This window comes from Scyliorhinus torazame, chromosome 21, assembly GCF_047496885.1.
Source record: "Scyliorhinus torazame isolate Kashiwa2021f chromosome 21, sScyTor2.1, whole genome shotgun sequence".
Lineage (NCBI taxonomy): Eukaryota > Metazoa > Chordata > Chondrichthyes > Carcharhiniformes > Scyliorhinidae > Scyliorhinus > Scyliorhinus torazame.
The window spans coordinates 61,542,591-61,561,085 of NC_092727.1; the positions used below are offsets into that span (position 1 = coordinate 61,542,591).

Genomic DNA, 18,495 nt, shown 5'->3' on the forward strand with positions numbered 1-18,495 from the left:
ATTGAACTGTGTAGTATTGTGCAGTGTAGGTTAACAAGGGCTGCCCCACCCACTCACATAACTGGTTGGCAGTTAAGTGTCAGTCACTTTAATCTACTTTGATCTAAAAGCAGGTGGGGGAGGGGAGTCAATTCAGGACAGTTTAAAAAGAGCCACTTGTAAACTCACTCCCAGTGAGTTCCCCCAGTGAGCCAGAGAAGACAGAGCCAGGAGTGAGACACAGCTAAGAGTGAGTTTGGGAATTTGAATCGAGGTGGGAATTCAAAGCTGGGTGGGGAGGAAGTGCTTTTTGTGACTGTTTTTGTAGTTTCTGTTTTTCTGTTTCTTTTCATTGGTATATTTATTTATTTTTTTCTTCGTTGTTTATTTATTTATTTAATTTTTGGGGGGGGAAATTGAAATTGTTGAAGTTAACCCAAAGTTTAAGACATGGCAGGAGATGGGGCAGCACGGTAGCATTGTGGATAGCACAAATGCTTCACAGTTCCAGGGTCCCAGGTTCGATTCCGGCTTGGGTCACTGCTGTGTGGAGTCTGCACATCCTCCCCGTGTGTGCGTGGGTTTCCTCCGGGTGCTCCGGTTTCCTTCCACAGTCCAAAGATGTGCGGGTTAGGTGGATTGGCCATGCTAAATTGCCCATAGTGTCCAAAATTGCCCTCAGTGTAGAGTGGGGTTACTGGGTTATGGGGATAGGGTGGAGGTGTGGACCTTGGGTAGGGTGCTCTTTCCAAGAGCCGGTGCAGACTCGATGGGCCGAATGGCCTCCTTCTGCACTGTAAAAAATTCTATGATATCAGACCTGTGTCATGCTCCTCGTGTGCGATGTGGGAGCTCAGGGACTCGTCCACTGTCCCTGGCTCCTTCACGTGCAAGAAGTGTGTCCAGTTGCAGCTCCTGTTAGACCGCTTGACGGCTCTGGAGCTGCGGATGGACTCACTTTGGAGCGTCCGCTATGCTGAGGACGTCGTGGATAGCACGTTTAGCGAGTTGGTCACACCGCAGGTGAAAGGTACTGAGGGAGATAGTAAATGGGTGACCAAGAGACAGAGCAAGAGTAGGAAGGCAGTGCAGGTGTCCTCTGCGGTCATCTCCCTGCAAAACAGATATACCGCTTTGGATTCTGTTGAAGGAGGTGGCTCACCAGGGGAAGGCAGCAGCAGCCAGGTTCATGGCACCGTGGCTGGCTCTGCTGCGCAGCTGGGCAGGAAGAAGAATGGCAGGGCTATATTGATAGGGGACTCAATTGTAAGGGGAATAGACATGCGGTTCTGCGGACGCAATCGAGGATGGTATGTTGCCTCCCTGGTGCAAGGGTCAAGGATGTCTCGGAGCGGCTGCAGGACATTCTGGGGGGGGGGGGGGGGGTGAACAGCCAGCTGTCGTGGTGCACATAGGCACCAACGATATAGGTAAAAAACGGGATGAGGTCCTACAAGCTGAATTTAGGGAGCTAGGAGTTAAACTAAAAAGTAGGACCTCAAAGGTAGTAATCTCAGGATTGCTACCAGTGCCACGAGCTAGTCAGAGTAGGAATGTCAGGATAGAGAGGATGAATACGTGGCTCGAGAGATGGTGCAAGAGGGCGGGATTCAAATTCCTGGGACATTGGAACTGGTTCTGGGGGAGGTGAGACCAGTACAAACTGGACGGTCTGCACCTGGGCAGGACTGGAACCGATGTCCCAGGGGGGTGTTTGCTAGAGCTGTTGGGGAGAGTTTAAACTAATGTGGCAGGGGGATGGGAACCGATGCAGGAAGTTGGAAGGTAGTAAAACAGGGACAGAAATAAAAGGCAGTAAGGGGGAAAGTGTAAGGCAGAGAAGCCATAGTCAAAAATCAAAAAGGGCGACAGTACAAGGTACAGTGACTGAGGGGAGCTCAGTGAATAGGACCAGGAATACTAAAAGAAATAAAACGGGAAGTGAAAACATTAATGGTAAGCGACGCGGCAGGTTGTTACAGGAAGATATGGGTTCAGCGACAAGGAAAATTAGGAGAAAGGTTAAGAGGAAATATAACTTAGGAGAGGTTACTGATCGAGGTGTTAAGATTCAGAACAGAGGTAAAAAAGCCAACATAAGTGTACTTAACTGAATGCTCGTAGTATTCGGAATAAGGTAAATAAGTTGATGGTGCAAATCATCGTGAATGACTATGATTTAGTGGCCATTACTGAAACATGGTTAAAGGATGGTCACGACTGGGAGTTAAATATCCGAGGGTATCAAACCTTTCGGAAGGACAGAGTGGATGGTAAGGGAGGTGGTGTAGCTCTGTTATTTAAGGATGGCATCCAGGCAACAGTAAGGGATGACATCGGTGCTATGGGGGATAAGGTTGAATCAATTTGGGTGGAAATCACGAATAGTAAGGCGAAAAAGTTACTGATAGGAGTAATCTATAGGCCACCAAATAGTAACATTATGGTGGGGCAGGCAATAAACAAAGAAATAACAGATGCATGTAGAAATGGTACAGCAGTTATCATGGGGGATTTTAATCTACATGTTGATTGGTTTAACCAGGTCGGTCAAGGCAGCCTTGAGGAGGAGTTTATAGAATGTATCCGCGATAGTTTCCTAGAACAGCATGTAATGGAACGTACGAGGGAACAAGCGGTCCTAGATCTCGTCCTGTGTAATGAGACAGGATTGATTCATGATCTCATAGTTAGGGATCCTCTCGGAAGGAGCGATCACAATATGGTGGAATTTAAAATACAGATGGAGGGTGAGAAGGTAAAATCAAGCACTAGAGTTTTGTGCTTTAACAAAGGAGATTACAATGGGATGAGAGAAGAACTAGCTAAGGTAGATTGGGAGCAAAGACTTTATAGTGAAACAGTTGAGAAACAGTGGAGAACCTTCCAAGTGATTTTTCACAGTGCTCAGCAAAGGTTTATACCAGCAAAAGGGAAGGGCGGTAAAAAGAGGGAAAATCGACCGTGGATATCTAAGGAAATAAGGGAGAGTATCAAATTGAAGGAAAAAACATACAAAGTAGCAAAGATCAGTGGGAGACTAGAGGACTGGGAAATCTTTAGGGGGCAACAGAAAGATACTAAAAAAGCTATAAAGAAGAGTAAGATAGATTATGAGAGTAAACTTGCTCAGAATATAAAAACAGATAGTAAAAGTTTCTACAAATACATAAAACAAAAAAGAGTGGCTAAGGTAAATATTGGTCCTTTAGCGGATGAGAAGGGAGATTTAGTAATGGGAGATGAGGAAATGGCTGAGGAACTGAACAGGTTTTTTGGGTCGGTCTTCACAGTGGAAGACACAAATAACATGCCAGTGACTGATGGAAATGAGGCTATGACAGGTGAGGACCTTGAGAGGATTGTTATCACCAAGGAGGGAGTGATGGGCAAGCTAATGGGGCTAAAGGTAGACAAGTCTCCTGGACCTGATGGAATGCATCCCAGAGTGCTAAAAGAGATGGCTAGGGAAATTGCAAATTCACTAGTGATAATTTACCAAAATTCACTAGACTCTGGGGTGGTCCCGGCGGATTGGAAATTAGCAAACGTGACACCACTGTTTAAAAAAGGAGGTAGGCAGAAAGCGGGTAATTATAGGCCAGTGAGCTTAACTTCGGTAGTAGGGAAGATGCTGGAATCTATCATCAAGGAAGAAATAGCGAGGCATCTGGATGGAAATTGTCCCATTGGACAGACGCAGCATGGGTTCATAAAGGGCAGGTCGTGCCTAACTAATTTAGTGGAATTTTTTGAGGACATTACCAGTGCGGTAGATAACGGGGAGCCAATGGACGTGGTATATCTGGATTTCCAGAAAGCCTTTGACAAGGTGCCACACAAAAGGTTGTTGCATAAGATAAAGATGCATGGCATTAAGGGGAAAGTAGTAGCATGGATAGAGGATTGGTTAATTAATAGAAAGCAAAGAGTGGGGATTAATGGGTGCTTCTCTGGTTGGCAATCAGTAGCTAGTGGTGTCCCTCAGGGATCAGTGTTGGGCCCACAACTGTTCACAATTTACATAGATGATTTGGAGTTGGGGACCAAGGGCAATGTGTCCACGTTTGCAGACAACACTAAGATAAGTGGTAAAGCAAAAAGTGCAGAGGATACTGGAAGTCTGCAGAGGGATTTGGATAGGCTAAGTGAATGGGCTAGGGTCTGGCAGATGGAATACAATGTTGACAAATGTGAGGTTATCCATTTTGGTAGGAATAACAGCAAAAGGGATTATTATTTAAATGATAAAATATTAAAACATGCTGCTGTGCAGAGAGACCTGGGTGCGCTAGTGCATGAGTCGCAAAAAGTTGGTTTTCAGGTGCAACAGGTGATTAAGAAGGCAAATGGAATTTTGTCCTTCATTGCTATAGGGATGGAGTTTAAGACTAGGGAGGTTCTGCTGCAATTGTATAAGGTGTTAGTGAGGCCACACCTGGAGTATTGTGTTCAGTTTTGGTCTCCTTACTTGAGAAAGGACGTACTGGCACTGGAGGGTGTGCAGAGGAGATTCACTAGGTTAATCCCAGAGCTGAAGGGGTTGGATTACGAGGAGAGGTTGAGTAGACTGGGACTGTACTCGTTGGAATTTAGAAGGATGAGGGGGGATCGTCTAGAAACATATAAGATTATGAAGGGAATAGATAGGATAGATGCGGGCAGGTTGTTTCCACTGGCGGGTGAAAGCAGAACTAGGGGGCATAGCCTCAAAATAAGGGGAAGTAGATTTAGGACTGAGTTTAGGAGGAACTTCTTCACCCAAAGGGTTGTGAATCTATGGAATTCCTTGCCCAGTGAAGCAGTAGGGGCTCCTTCATTAAATGTTTTTAAGATAAAGATAGATAGTTTTTTGAAGAATAAAGGGATTAAGGGTTATGGTGTTTGGGCCGGAAAGTGGAGCTGAGTCCACAAAAGATCAGCCATGATCTCATTGAATGGTGGAGCAGGCTCGAGGGGCCAGATGGCCTACTCCTGCTCCTAGTTCTTATGTTCTTATGAACTGCTGTAGTCCATAGTGCATCCACAATGCTGAAGGAAGTTCCAGAATAATCTGCAGTAATAGACTTCAGGATGATATAGATAGGCTGATGGAATGAGCGGGCACACACAACAGGTACATCTCAACAAATGTGCAAGGTGATACATTGGTTTGAAGAATAAGAGTGTCAATACAATTTCCTCACTTGGTTCGAGGGTGGAATTAATCTAGTTCTGGAAATGTCTATCTTACACGTTATTTTTTTCCATTACCATTTAAAAAAAAAATTATATTAAATCCACTATCTTCTCCTTTTCACTTATTTAAGGTATTCTTACTTTTGGTATTTTATCCACTTCTTCCATTGTGAAGACAAACACAAACCCTTATTTATCATGTCTGCCTATTCCTTTTAATCACTATAGCCTCTCATGTGACCAAATTGATCCTTACTACTCGCTTTTTCTAAACAGCACGGCAGCATTGTGGATAGCACAATTGCTTCACAGCTCCAGGGTCCCAGGTTCGATTCCGGCTTGGGTCACTGTCTGTGCGGAGTCTGCACATCCTCCCCGTGTGTGCGTGGGTTTCCTCCGGGTGCTCCGGTTTCCTCCCACAGTCCAAAGATGTGCAGGTTAAGTGGATTGGCCATGATAAATTGCCCTTAGTGTCCAAAACTGCCCTTAGTGTTGGGTGGGGTTACTAGGTTATGAGGATAGGGTGGAGGTGTTGACCTTGGGTGGGGTGCTCTTTCCAAGAGCCGGTGCAGACTCGATGGGCCGAATGGCCTCCTTCTGCACTGTAAATTCTATGATGATATCAATAAAAACTTTTACTATAAGAATCGATACCCCCTACACATTTTTCATATTCTCTTTTTGTACCTTATTTCTTTCTTTGTAACTTTTTACTGTTCTTTATTGCTCTCCCAATGCGCTACATTTCCACTTTTTCTTTTAGGGAAAGATATCTGTTGCTTCTCCCTTCATTTTACTCTCACTTTTTCTAAATGTTCACTTGTTCTTTTCATTTTCAGCTCTGAAGGCTAATTGCAGAAACATAAATCATTTTTTCTCCCGAATGGTACAGACTGCCCTGCTCGTTCCAGCTGCCCTATTTCCAATATCTATCATTTTTGTTAATTGTTCACTGAGTGTTCAATGGTTCATCTCCAGAACCTCCCTGTACCTTAGTGCAACTTGGAAACTGGTGCTCAACTGCAGACAAAAGTTGCTCAGAGAACAAGGTAGAGGATCTGGGTGAGGTGTGGAGATGGTGTTGGGCGGAACTTGAGACACAGATGAACCTTGAGTAAGCCAATTAAGAATGAAAACTAGATTGAAGGATAAAGCTTCCTTTAAAAGTTTTCTTTGATTAAAGTCAGACCTGGCTCCGTGAGACAGTAGGAAGCAAACTTCTCCATGCTACACAGCGTGGGACAGTGTGTATGACGCAGCTCTTCACTTCCAAATATGTCAATCATCCAGACACACATGCTGTAAAAAGGAACAAAAAAGTTGAAGCTTTGACCATAAATAGGCCATGCCACAAGTACAGACCGAATCACAACCATAACCTAGATTTTGAACCATCATATATACACCAAAGCAAACGGCCTGTATGATTAAATGTTTTGGCAAACGTCCAGTGCTGTTCGGGATAAATGGTGAGCAGAATCTGAAAGTCAAACTCTGATTTGGGGTAGAAGGTGCTTGTCCACTTATGGCATATCTGATGTTTTTAACCTTGGAAGTGAGGTAGCTCAGGACTGTCTATTATCACCCTTAAAGTCTGCTTGGAATGCCATCCACTCCTGGACAACCTCGAAAATTTCAGCAAGAGTTTTAATTTATACCTGGGAATGTTGAAATAAACGTGGTTCGATAGTAAAGCTGATAATTACACAATTCGCACAATTTCATAACTGCAGCGAAAAGAATACACCTAAAATCAAGGCTGCAAATGCATAGACAAGCTGATTTAAGGTGTTCGCTCGAGATGCGAACCAGTTTTCCCCTCTCAGGTGATACTGTGTTGTCGAAAATTATCATTAATGCCCCCCTCACACTCCATTTCAAGGAATTAAACATAATTTGCTAATCTCACTTTGAGCAGTTTATGAGAAGTAATGGAGCCAAGTTTTTTTTTAAACTAGACTACATTTATTCATTGTTTTCAGCCCTCAATTAAAAAAAAGTTGCTGATTACTTTTTGTGAAAGCTAAAATTGGTAAGACAGCAGGCAATAGAATTGATGAACAAAGGGTAAAAATGCTAAAATCACATTTACTTTAACTCTCGAGTATTTAAAGTTGGGAGACACAGGATTGGGAAAACAGGTTTTAGACAGGGTTTCTGACTCACAGAATAATAGTGCGGAAGAGGCCCTTCGGCCCATCCGAGTCTGCATCAGTGCATGACAAACGCCTGACCTGCCTACCTAATCCCATTTGTCAGCACTTGGCCCATAGCCTTGAATGTTATGACATGCCAAGTGCTCATCGAGGTATTTTCTAAAGGATGTGAGGCACTCAGCCTCCACCACCCTCCCAGGCAGTGCATTCCAGACCGTCACCACACTCTGGTTAAAAATGTTTTTCCTCAAATGCCCCTTAAACCTCCTGCCCCTCACCTTGAACTTGTGTCCCCCTCATAACTGACCCTTCAACTAAGGGGAACAGCTGCTCCCTATCCAGCCTGTCCATGCCCCTCAATCAGTTCACCCCTCATTCTTCTCTGCTCCAGCTAAAACAACCCAAGCCTACCCAACTTCTTTTCACAACTTAAAATGTTCCATCCCAGGAAACATCCTGGTGAATTGCCTCTGCACCCCCACCAGTGTAATAACATCTTTCCTATAACGTGATGACCAGAATTGCACACAGTACTCCAGCTGGGGCCTCACCAAAGTTCTATACAACTCCAAAATTACCTCTCTGCTTTTGTAATCTTTGCCTCGATTGATAAAGGCAAGTGCCCCATATGCCTTTTTCACCACCCTATTAATCAGACAAATCTAACCTACAAGCGAGATTATGCTGGAACTGCATAAAACGTTGGTTAGGCCACATCGAGAGTACTGCGTGCAGCTCTGGAATCCACATGATCTGAGCGATATGATAGCATATTTGGGTGCAGAGGAGATTTACCAGAATATTGTCTGGGCTGGGAGCTTGGATAGACTTGAATTGTTTTCCTTGGAGCAGAGGAGACTGAGGAGGCCTAAAGGCCTTTTCTGTGGTGTATAAGTTTATGACAATTTGTTGCGTGATTATACAAACCCTGAACATCACTAAAATGACAGACATGCTGAAGTTTTTTGATTTGCACTCATCAGGACAAACGTAAGAATGCTAAATTTCAAATGATTACAGCAATTTATACCACAGGAGAAAAGGTGCTGATTTGTTGACAAGTTGACTTTGATTGGCCAAGGCGGTGCCATGGAGAAAATAATGGGGAATTATTGGCTCCCCAAGCTCCTGGGTAATTCAGAGAAAATGTGCAAGGCTTGAACATGTTGCTTTTGTTTGCAGAGATCAGGTCCCAGTATATGATTGCATGACTCTTGAGCCACATTACTCATGGAATCACATCTGAATGTAAATGTTTTGTTTTGGGTTTTACATGTGCAGGCTAGTTGAAGACAGCCTGTACTCTGCCATTTACAAACAGGCAGAGGAACGTGCTGCTGAGACCTATGGCCTACATACCTGCCGTCACATCAGTACCAAAATTCACACAGTGTATCAATTGTGGGACAGGTAGAATATCTTTTTGGACAGCCAGTAGAATCTTGTCAGTGAAAAATTGGATTGAAGGTTGACAAATCCCCTGGACCTGATGAGCTACATCCCAGCGTAATGATGTAGGTGGCTATAGAGATACTAGATGCATTGGTTATCATTCAGAGTTCATAATAACATAAGAGCTAGGAGCAGGAGTCAGTAGAGCTCCGATGTCTGCGAGTGAGGTGGGGTGGAGGGGATAAGGGAGGGGAGAGGCCCAGTAACTCTGGAGGGAGGTGTGCTCCGATGTGTTTTGGGGTTCCCAATGCTGGAATTGTGACCTCTTTATTTTAAAAAAGTCACCCGGATTTTAGGATTTTTGACTTTGCCCGCTCCTCCAGCTGACTGTATTTTAAAAAGGGAAACAATCAGAGTGTTGTTCAATACGACAATAAAGGAAGCCTGCGAGTTCACACCGGTTTTCTTGCCTGAGCCAACACTTATGCACTTTTCAGAAGATTCCACCCAAAATATTTGAATATCTTTAAGGCAGAGGTAGATAGATTCTTAATAAACAAGGAGGTGAGAGGTTATCAGGGGTGTCGCCACCTAAAGTGGCCACTCCCGATTTAAAATGGCGAACGGGAAAATCAGCCAACAAGACAGAAACCAGTGGCTGCAGGTTTGCTGTGTATTTACCTCTGCAAAAACCAGACAACATCGATACCAGCGACCATCAGCATAACAAAGTAACAGCCATCTGCATACTGATGAGCAATCCACGGGAACAATAAGTAACATTTTGGACACACAAAGCAAAGCCAGACTCATCGGCGCCAGCAGGAGCCAACACAAAGGAGGTAAACGAGCACCTCAAGACCGCCCATCGATCAGGGAACCGCTCCAGTATTGGAGAAAATCGAACCAAGCGATTGGGACAAAGTCCAATCACTTGGGACCAGGTACAGGGTCTGCCCCGAAAAGCGGGAAGCTCCTGGGGACTATAAGAGTTGAGCCCCAAGTTTAAATCGCCTCCTTCACTCTCTTCTTCTTGCCCGGGTCACCCAGCAACACAAACCAACATTGACCATGACCGGTGCAGTGACTCCAGTGATCACCAAAACCAGTAAGTCTTAATTCAACGCTCGCTACGGAATAGGCGCTCCTAGCTACCAATCCGTACCAACTTCGAATCCCGCAGACTCAGAACCCGAACGAAAGGCCATTTGTTCCCCTGACCTGGTGGGCCAGTCCAAAGTTAAGTATAGGCCTGTTAGTTGTAGAAGTAGCTTAGACGTAGAATTTGTGCATAAGTAGCGATTACGGTGTATAATAAATGTGCTTTGATTTGGGTTATTGATCATTACTCGGACTTGAACCTCGTGGCGGTATCATAAAGATACCTGGTGACTCGAGAGCAAAGGTAATAAAACAGAGCAATTGAACCAAGGAGAAAATCAGCAACAGGGGTAAGCAGGAATGAGCTTAAAATCAGATCCGCCATGATCTTGCTCCTTATTCATATATTTGCATATAACCATATTCTTTGGTATGAATCCAACCAGTTGAGTGTTTTCCGGATTTCCATTGGTTTTAATTTTGCTGGAGATCCTTATCATCAAACTATGCAATGGTGTCAAGGACTCTTACCTCACCTAGGTCAAGGCTAGAAGGAGGACTGGGGAACAGTACCCCTGGCAGAACCTAAACTGGATGTCAATGAGTTTATTGCTGAGTAAGTGCTGTGTTATAGTACTGTGGACAACATATTTGACCACTTTGCTGATGATTGAAAGCAAACGTATGGAGCACCAACTGGCTGGTTGGATTTATCCTGCTTTTTGTGGACAGGACATACCTGGGCAAATCTCTGCATTGCCAGGTAATGCCAGTGTTGCAGCTGTAAAGGTACAGCTTAACTCAAGGCACAGCTATTTCTGGAGCCCGAAGCCTTCAGCAAGATTGCTGTGATGTTGACAGGACCCAGACCCTTTCCTCCATCTAATGCCTTCAGCCGTTTCTTGATAACACAGAGTGAGGCAGATTGGTTGAAGATTGAAATCTGTGACCTTAGGGAAAGGCCAAAATGGTTCAATTACTCAGCACTGCCAGTTGTAAGTAATTTCGCCTTGACCCCATTATTGGCAAGACTGCTGTGCTATAAAAGCATAAGGTACCATCAATTATAGGTCTGCTGCCAACTCAAATGTTGGTGGGAATAATGTCCTGCAAGGCCTGATCCTTTTTTTTAAAAATTAGATCCTCAACACAGTCTTTGTTGCTCAAAATGCAGTCCACTCTGCATTGGGCAGACCAAACGCAAATTGGGTGACTGCTTTGTTGCACGCATGACTCCGAGCTTCCAGGTACCTGTCATTTTAATTCTCTGATGTGGAGATGCCGGCGTTGGACTGGGGTGAGCACAGTAAGAAGTCTTACAACACCAGGTTAAAGTCCAACAGGTTTGTTTCAAACACTAGCTTTCGGAGCACTGATTTTAATTCTCTAACTTGGTCTCTGTCCTCAGCCCCCTGCAGTTTTCCAATAAACGTAACATAAGATGAAGGAATAACACCTCATCGAATTCAACAGCTTGAGACCATAACCTCTGCCTCCATTTTTTATTTTTTATTTTCCGATTTTGGATTAACTCATTTTCCCAATTTTCTTTGCTCTCAGTCATCAGCTGCTCATCATACTGCTGTGCACATCTCCTTGTTGTTTCTATATTTGTCCCACTACCATGATATCTTTTAGCATTTAATCTTTCCTGCCTTCCACCCGATCACAGATCTTCCTTTGTGTTCTTTCTTCCACATAACCCCTTTCATGGCACAGTGGCTAGCACTGCTGCCTCACAGCGCCAGGGACCCGGGTTCAATTCTGGCCTTGGGTGTCAGTCTGTGTGGAGTTTGCACTTTTGTCCCATGTCTGCATGGGTTTCCTTCGGGTGGTCCGGTTTCCTCCCACAGTCCAAAGATGGCAGATTACGTGGGGTTATACGGTTACGGGGATAGGGCGGGAATGTGGGCCTATGTAGGATGCTCTTTCAGAAAGTCGGTGCGGACTCATTGGGCCGAATGTGCCTCATTCTGCACTGTAGGAATTCTATGGTTCTATGATGAAAGGCCATCAACCTGGCACATGAACATTTGTTCTCTCTCCACAGATAGTGTGACCTGCTGAGTATTTCCAACATTTTCTTTTTAAAATCCTAGAGGGGGCTATTTCCAAATGCAGATTTTGGTTTAATAAATTGCTGCATGAGGTTCTGTCACAAAATTGTTAGTGTAGGAGACTATTCAGCCCGTTGTGGCTCCACTAGCTCTCTGAATGAGCAATTCACACAGTGCCAGTCCCCCATCTTCTCCCCGGGACACTGCACATTCTTGCTTTTCAGACAATAGTCCAATTTCTTTTAGAATGCTTTAGAACATAGAACGATACAGCGCAGTACAGGCCCTTCGGCCCACGATGTTGCACCGAAACAAAAGCCATCTAACCTACACTATGCCATTATCATCCATATATTTATCCAATAAACTTTTAAATGCCCTCAATGTTGGCGAGTTCACTACTGTTGCAGGTAGGGCATTCCACGGCCTCACTACTCTTTGCGTAAAGAACCTACCTCTGACCTATATCGATTACCCCTCAGTTTAAAGCTATGTCCCCTCGTGCCAGCCATTTCCATCCGCGGGAGAAGGCTCTCACTGTCCACCCTATCTAACCCCCTGATCATTTTGTATGCCTCTATTGAGTCTCCTCTTAACCTTCTTCTCTCCAACAACCGAGAACAACCTCAAGTCCATCAGCCTTTCCTCATAAGATTTTCCCTCCATACCAGGCAACATCCTGGTAAATCTCCTCTGCACCCGCTCCAAAGCCTCCACGTCCTTCCTATAATGCGGTGACCAGAACTGTACGCAATACTCCAAATGCAGCCGCACCAGAGTTTTGTACAGCTGCAACATGACCTCCCGACTCCGGAACTCAATCCCTCTACCAATAAAGGCCAACACTCCATAGGCCTTCTTCACAACCCTATCAACCTGGGTGGCAACTTTCAGGGATCTATGTACATGGACACCTAGATCCCTCTGCTCATCCACACTTCCAAGAGCTTTACCATTAGCCAAATATTCTGCATTCCTGTTATTCCTTCCAAAGTGAATCACCTCACACTTCTCTACATTAAACTCCATTTGCCACCTCTCAGCCCAGCTCTGCAGCTTATCTATGTCCCTCTGTAACCTGCTACATCCTTCCACACTGTCGACAACACCACCGACTTTAGTGTCGTCTGCAAATTTACTCACCCACCCTTCTGCGCCCTCCTCTAGGGCATTGATAAAAATGACAAACAGCAACGGCCCCAGAACAGATCCTTGCGGTACGCCACTTGTAACTGAACTCCATTCTGAACATTTCCCATCAACCACCACCCTCTGTCTTCTTTCAGCTAGCCAATTTCTGATCCACATCTCTAAATCTCCCTCAATCCCCAGCCTCCGTATTTTCTGCAATAGCCTACCGTGGGGAACCTTATCAAACGCTTTACTGAAATCCATATACACCACATCAACTGCTCTACCCTCGTCTACCTGTTCAGTCACCTTCTCAAAGAACTCGATAAGGTTTGTGAGGCATGACCTACCCTTCACAAAGCCATGCTGACTATCCCTGATCATATTATTCCTATCTAGATGATTATAAATCTTGTCTCTTATAATCCCCTCCAAGACTTTACCCACTACAGACGTGAGGCTCACCGGTCTATAGTTGCCGGGGTTGTCTCTGCTCCCCTTTTTGAACAAAGGGACCACATTTGCTATCCTCCAGTCCTCTGGCACTATTCCTGTAGCCAATGATGACATAAAAATCAAAGCCAAAAATCCAGCAATCTCTTCCCTGGCCTCCCAGAGAATCCTAGGATAAATCCCCCTCTTTTGCCTCCTTCTCTGAGCTTACTAAAACACCTAAACCCCAGAACCTGCAACATCCATTCCTGTCCCTGCTCTATCCATGTCTCCGAAATGGCCACAACATCGAAGTCCCAGGTACCAACCCATGCTGCCAGTTCCCCTACCTTATTTCGTATACTCCTGGCGTTGAAGTAGACACACTTCAAACCACCTACCTGAACACTGGCCCCCTCCTGCGACGTCAAATCTGTGCTCCTGACCTTTATACTCTCATTCTCCCTTACCCTAAAACTACAATCCTGGTTCCCATGCCCCTGCTGCATTTAATTGAAACTACCTGCACCACACTTTCAGGCAGCTCATTCTCGACCCTAAACACTTTCTGTACGAAAATGTTTTTCCTATGTCGCTTTTGGTTCTTTTGTCAATTACTTTAAATCTGTGCCCTCTCGTTCTCAATTCTTTTATAGATGAGAACAGTTTCTCCCTGTCTCCACTGTCTGGACACCTCACGATTTTGAACACCTCTAGCAATTTCTTCTCAGCCTTATCTAAGGAAAACAGTTCCAACTTGTCCAATCTACCTTCAGTACTGAAGTTCGTCATTCGACAGCACGGTGGCACAGTGGTTAGCACTGCTGCCTCACAGCTCCAGGGTCCTCGGGTGACCGCGTGGAGTTTGCACTTTCTCCCAGTGTCTGCGTGGGGTTCCTCCGAATGCTCTGGTTTCTCCCACAGTCCAAAGATGTGCAAGTTAGATGGATTGGCTCTGCTAAATTTCCCCTAAATTGTCCAATAGGTTAGGTGGGGTTACTTGGTTACGGATATGGAGGCGGGGCTTGAATACGGTGATCTTTCCAAGGGCCGTTGCAGACACGATGGGCCGAATGGCCTTCTATGATTCCTGGAACCAGTCTCGTAAATCTTTTCTGCACCCTCTTCAATGCTTCATATCTTTCCTAACGTGTAGTCCCCAGACTGGACACAATACTCCCAAGGCAGAACTAACATCATGTACAATTTTGGCAGAACCTCCCCGTTCATGTACTCTATGGCTTCACAGCACTGGTTAGCACTATGGCTTCATAGTGCCAGGGTCCCAGGTTCAATTCCCAGCCTGGGTCACTGTCATGGAGTTTCCCCATGTCTGCTTGGGTTTCCTCCGGGTGCTCCAGTTTCCTCCCACAAGTCCTGAAAGACGTGTTTGTTAGGTGAATTGGACATTCTGAATTCTCCTTCTGTGAACCCGAACAGGCGCCGGAGTATGGCGACTAGGGTTTTTTCACAGTAACTTAATTGCGGTGTTAATGTAAGCCTATTTGTGACAATAAAGATTATTATTATGCACCTATAAATAAAGTACTGTGTGCTTTTTAACCAATGTGTCGACCTGCCTGCCACCTTCGGAAGGACAGAGTGGATGGTAAGGAAGGTGGTGTAGCTCTGTTATTTAAGGATGACATCCGGGCAATAGTAAGGGATGACATCGGTGCTATGGAGGATGAGGTTTAATCCATTTGGGTGGAAATCAGGAATAGTAAGGCGAAAAAGTCACTGATAGGTAGTCTATAGGCCACCAAATAGTAACATTATGGTGGGGCAGACAATAAACAAAGAAATAACGGATGCATGTAGAAATGGTACAGCAGTTATCATGGGAGATTTTAATCTACATGTTGATTGGTTTAACCAGGTCGGTCAAGGTAGCCTTGAGGAGGAATTTATAGAATGTATCCGCGATAGTTTCCTAGAACAGCATGTAATGGAACCTACGAGGGAACAAGCGGTCCTAGATCTGGTCCTGTGTAATGAGACAGGATTGATTCATGATCTCATAGTTAGGGATCCTCTCGGAAGGAGCGATCACAATATGGCGGAATTTAAAACACAGATGGAGGGTGAGAAGGTAAAATCAAACACGAGTGTTTTGTGCTTAAACAAAGGAGATTACAATGGGATGGGAGAAGAACTAGCTAAGGTAGACTGGCAGCGAAGACTTTATGGTGAAACAGTTGAGGAACAGTGGAGAACCTTCCAAGCGATTTTTCACAGTGCTCAGCAAAGGTTTATACCAACAAAAAGGAAGGACAGTAGAAAGAGAGAAAATAGACCGTAGATATTTAAGAAAATAAGGGAGAGTATCAAATTGAAGGAAAAAGCATACAAAGTGGCAAAGATTAGTGGGAGACTAGAGGGCTGGGAAATCTTTAGGGGGCAACAGCAAGCTACCAAAAAAACTATAAAGAAGAGTAAGATAGATTATGAGAGTAAACTTGCTCAGAATATAAAAACAGATGGTAAAAGTTTCTACAAATATATAAAACAAAAAAGAGTGGCTAACGTAAATATTGGTCCTTTAGAGGATGAGAAGGGAGATTTAATAATAGGAGATGAGGAAATGGCTGAGGAATTGAACAGGTTTTTTGGGTCGGTCTTCATAGTGGAAGACACAAATAACATGCCAGTGACTGATAGAAATGAGGCTGTGACAGGTGAGGACCTTGAAAGGATTGTTATCTCTAAGGAGGGGCAAGCTAATGGGGCTAAAGGTAGACAAGTCTCCTGGCCCTGATGGAATGCATCCCAGAGTGCTAAAAGAGATGCCTAGGGAAATTGCAAATGCACTAGTGATAATTTACCAAAATTCACTAGACTCTGGGGTGGTCCCGGCGGATTGGAAATTAGCAAACGTGACACCACTGTTTAAAAAAGGAGGTAGGCAGAAAGTGGGTAATTATAGGCCAGTGTGAGCTTAACTTCGGTAGTAGGGAAGATGCTGGAATCTATCATCAAGGAAGCAATAGCGAGGCATCTGGATGGAAATTGTCCCATTGGGCAGACGCAGCATGCGTTCATAAAGGGCAGGTCGTGCCTAACTAATTTAGTGGAATTTTTTGAGGACATTACCAGTGCGGTAGATAACGGGGAGCCAATGGACGTGGTATATCTGGATTTCCAGAAAGCCTTTGATAAGGTGCCACACAAAAGGTTGCTGCATAAGATAAAGATGCATGGCATTAAGGGGAATGTAGTAGCATGGATAAAGGATTGGTTAATTAATAGAAAGCAAAGAGTGGGGATTAATGGTTGTTTCTCTGGTTGGCAATCAGTAGCGAGTGGTGTCCCTCAGGGATCAGTGTTGGGCCCACAATTGTTCACAATTTACATAGATGATTTGGAGTTGGGGACCAAGGGCAATGTGTCCAAGTTTGCAGACGACACTAAGATGAGTGGTAAAGCAAAAAGTGCAGAGGATACTGGAAGTCTGCAGAGGGATTTGGATTGGCTAAGTGAATGGGCTAGGGTCTGGCAGATGGAATACAATGTTGACAAATTTGAGGTTATCCATTTTGGTAGGAATAACAGCAAAAGGAATTATTATTTAAATGAAAAAATATTAAAACATGCTCTGTGCAGAGAGACCTGGGTGTGCTAGCGCAAAAAGTTGGTTTACAGGTGCAACAGGTGATTAAGAAGGCAAATGGAATTTTGTCCTTCATTGCTAGAGGGATGGAGTTTAAGACTAGGGAGGTTATGCTGCAATTGTATAAGGTGTTAATGAGGCCACACCTGGAGTATTGTGTTCAGTTTTGGTCTCCTTACTTGAGAAAGGACATACTGGCACTGGAGGGTGTGCAGAGGAGATTCACTAGGTTAATCCCAGAGCTGAAGGGGTTGGATTACGAGGAGAGGTTGAGTAGACTGGGACTGTACTCGTTGGAATTTAGAAGGATGAGGGGGGATCTTATAGAAACATATAAAATTATGAAGGGAATAGATAGGATAGATGCGGGCAGGTTGTTTCCACTGGCGGGTGAAAGCAGAACTAGGGGGCAGTAGATTTAGGACTGAGTTTAGGAGGAACTTCTTCACCAGAAGGGTTGTGAGTCTATGGAATTCCTTGCCAAGTGAAGCAGTAGAGGCTCCTTCATTAAATGTTTTTAAGATAAAGATAGATAGTTTTGGAAGAATAAAGGGATTAAGGGTTATGGTGTTCGGGCCGGAAAGTGGAGCTGAGTCCACAAAAGATCAGCCAATAACTCATTGAATGGTGGAGCAGGCTCGAAGGGCCAGATGGCCTACTCCTGCTCCTAGTTCTTATGTTCCTAGTTCTGATGTTCAATGATTTATGCACAGGACCCCATACACCCATGACCCTCGGCTCCTGCACCCTCTTTAGAATTATGCTCTTTATTGTTTATGGCCTCTCCATGTTCTTCCTACCAAAATGAATAATTTCACATTTCTCCACATCTGCCCATTCCACCAACTTGCCTATATCCTTTTGAAATTCTACACTGCTCTCCTCACAGTTCATAATGTTTCCTTGTTTTGTAATATCCACACGCTTGAATATGCTCTGTATAACAAGATCCAGGATTAATATGTATCAAGAGGAGCAAAGGTCCAGACACCAATCCCTGTGATTTGGATTTTTGTTTATTGTCATGTGTACCAAGGTACAGTGAAAAGTATTTTTCGGCGAGCAGCTCAACAGATCATTAAGTCCATGAAAAGAAAAGGAAATTTAAAAAAATACATAATAGAGAAAATACATAATAGTGGAACTCCACTATAAACCTTTCTCAAGTCCAAAAACATCCATTAACTACTACTCGGTTCCTGCCACTCAGCCAATTTCATATCCACATTGCTCCTGTACCTTTTATTCAATGAGCTAAAGTTTTGCTCACAGGTCTGTTGTACGGCACTGTATCAAATGCCTTTTTGAAGTAGATGAAAGAGCGCATGACAGGTTTGTACAAAACCAAAGATAGAGTAGTGTGTATGCCCTCAGCATTCCCTTTATTTCCACTGTGTCCCCGGAAAACTGGAGCAATGAGGAAAAATTAACATACTGGGACTAGGGCAGCATGGTAGCA

The 18,495-nt window shown here is 44.3% G+C and overlaps 1 protein-coding gene across 3 annotated transcripts in view; it reads right to left on the bottom strand.

Moving 5' to 3' along the window:
* acad8 (acyl-CoA dehydrogenase family, member 8) overlaps positions 1-18,495 on the bottom strand; it is a 181,238-nt gene that overhangs the window by 58,720 nt on the left and 104,023 nt on the right. For all 3 annotated transcript variants that reach the window (XM_072486865.1, XM_072486863.1, XM_072486864.1), the window contains exon 4: positions 6,347-6,456. In XM_072486865.1, coding sequence (XP_072342966.1) covers positions 6,347-6,456 — 110 coding nt within the window. The remainder of the gene's footprint in view (positions 1-6,346; positions 6,457-18,495) is intronic.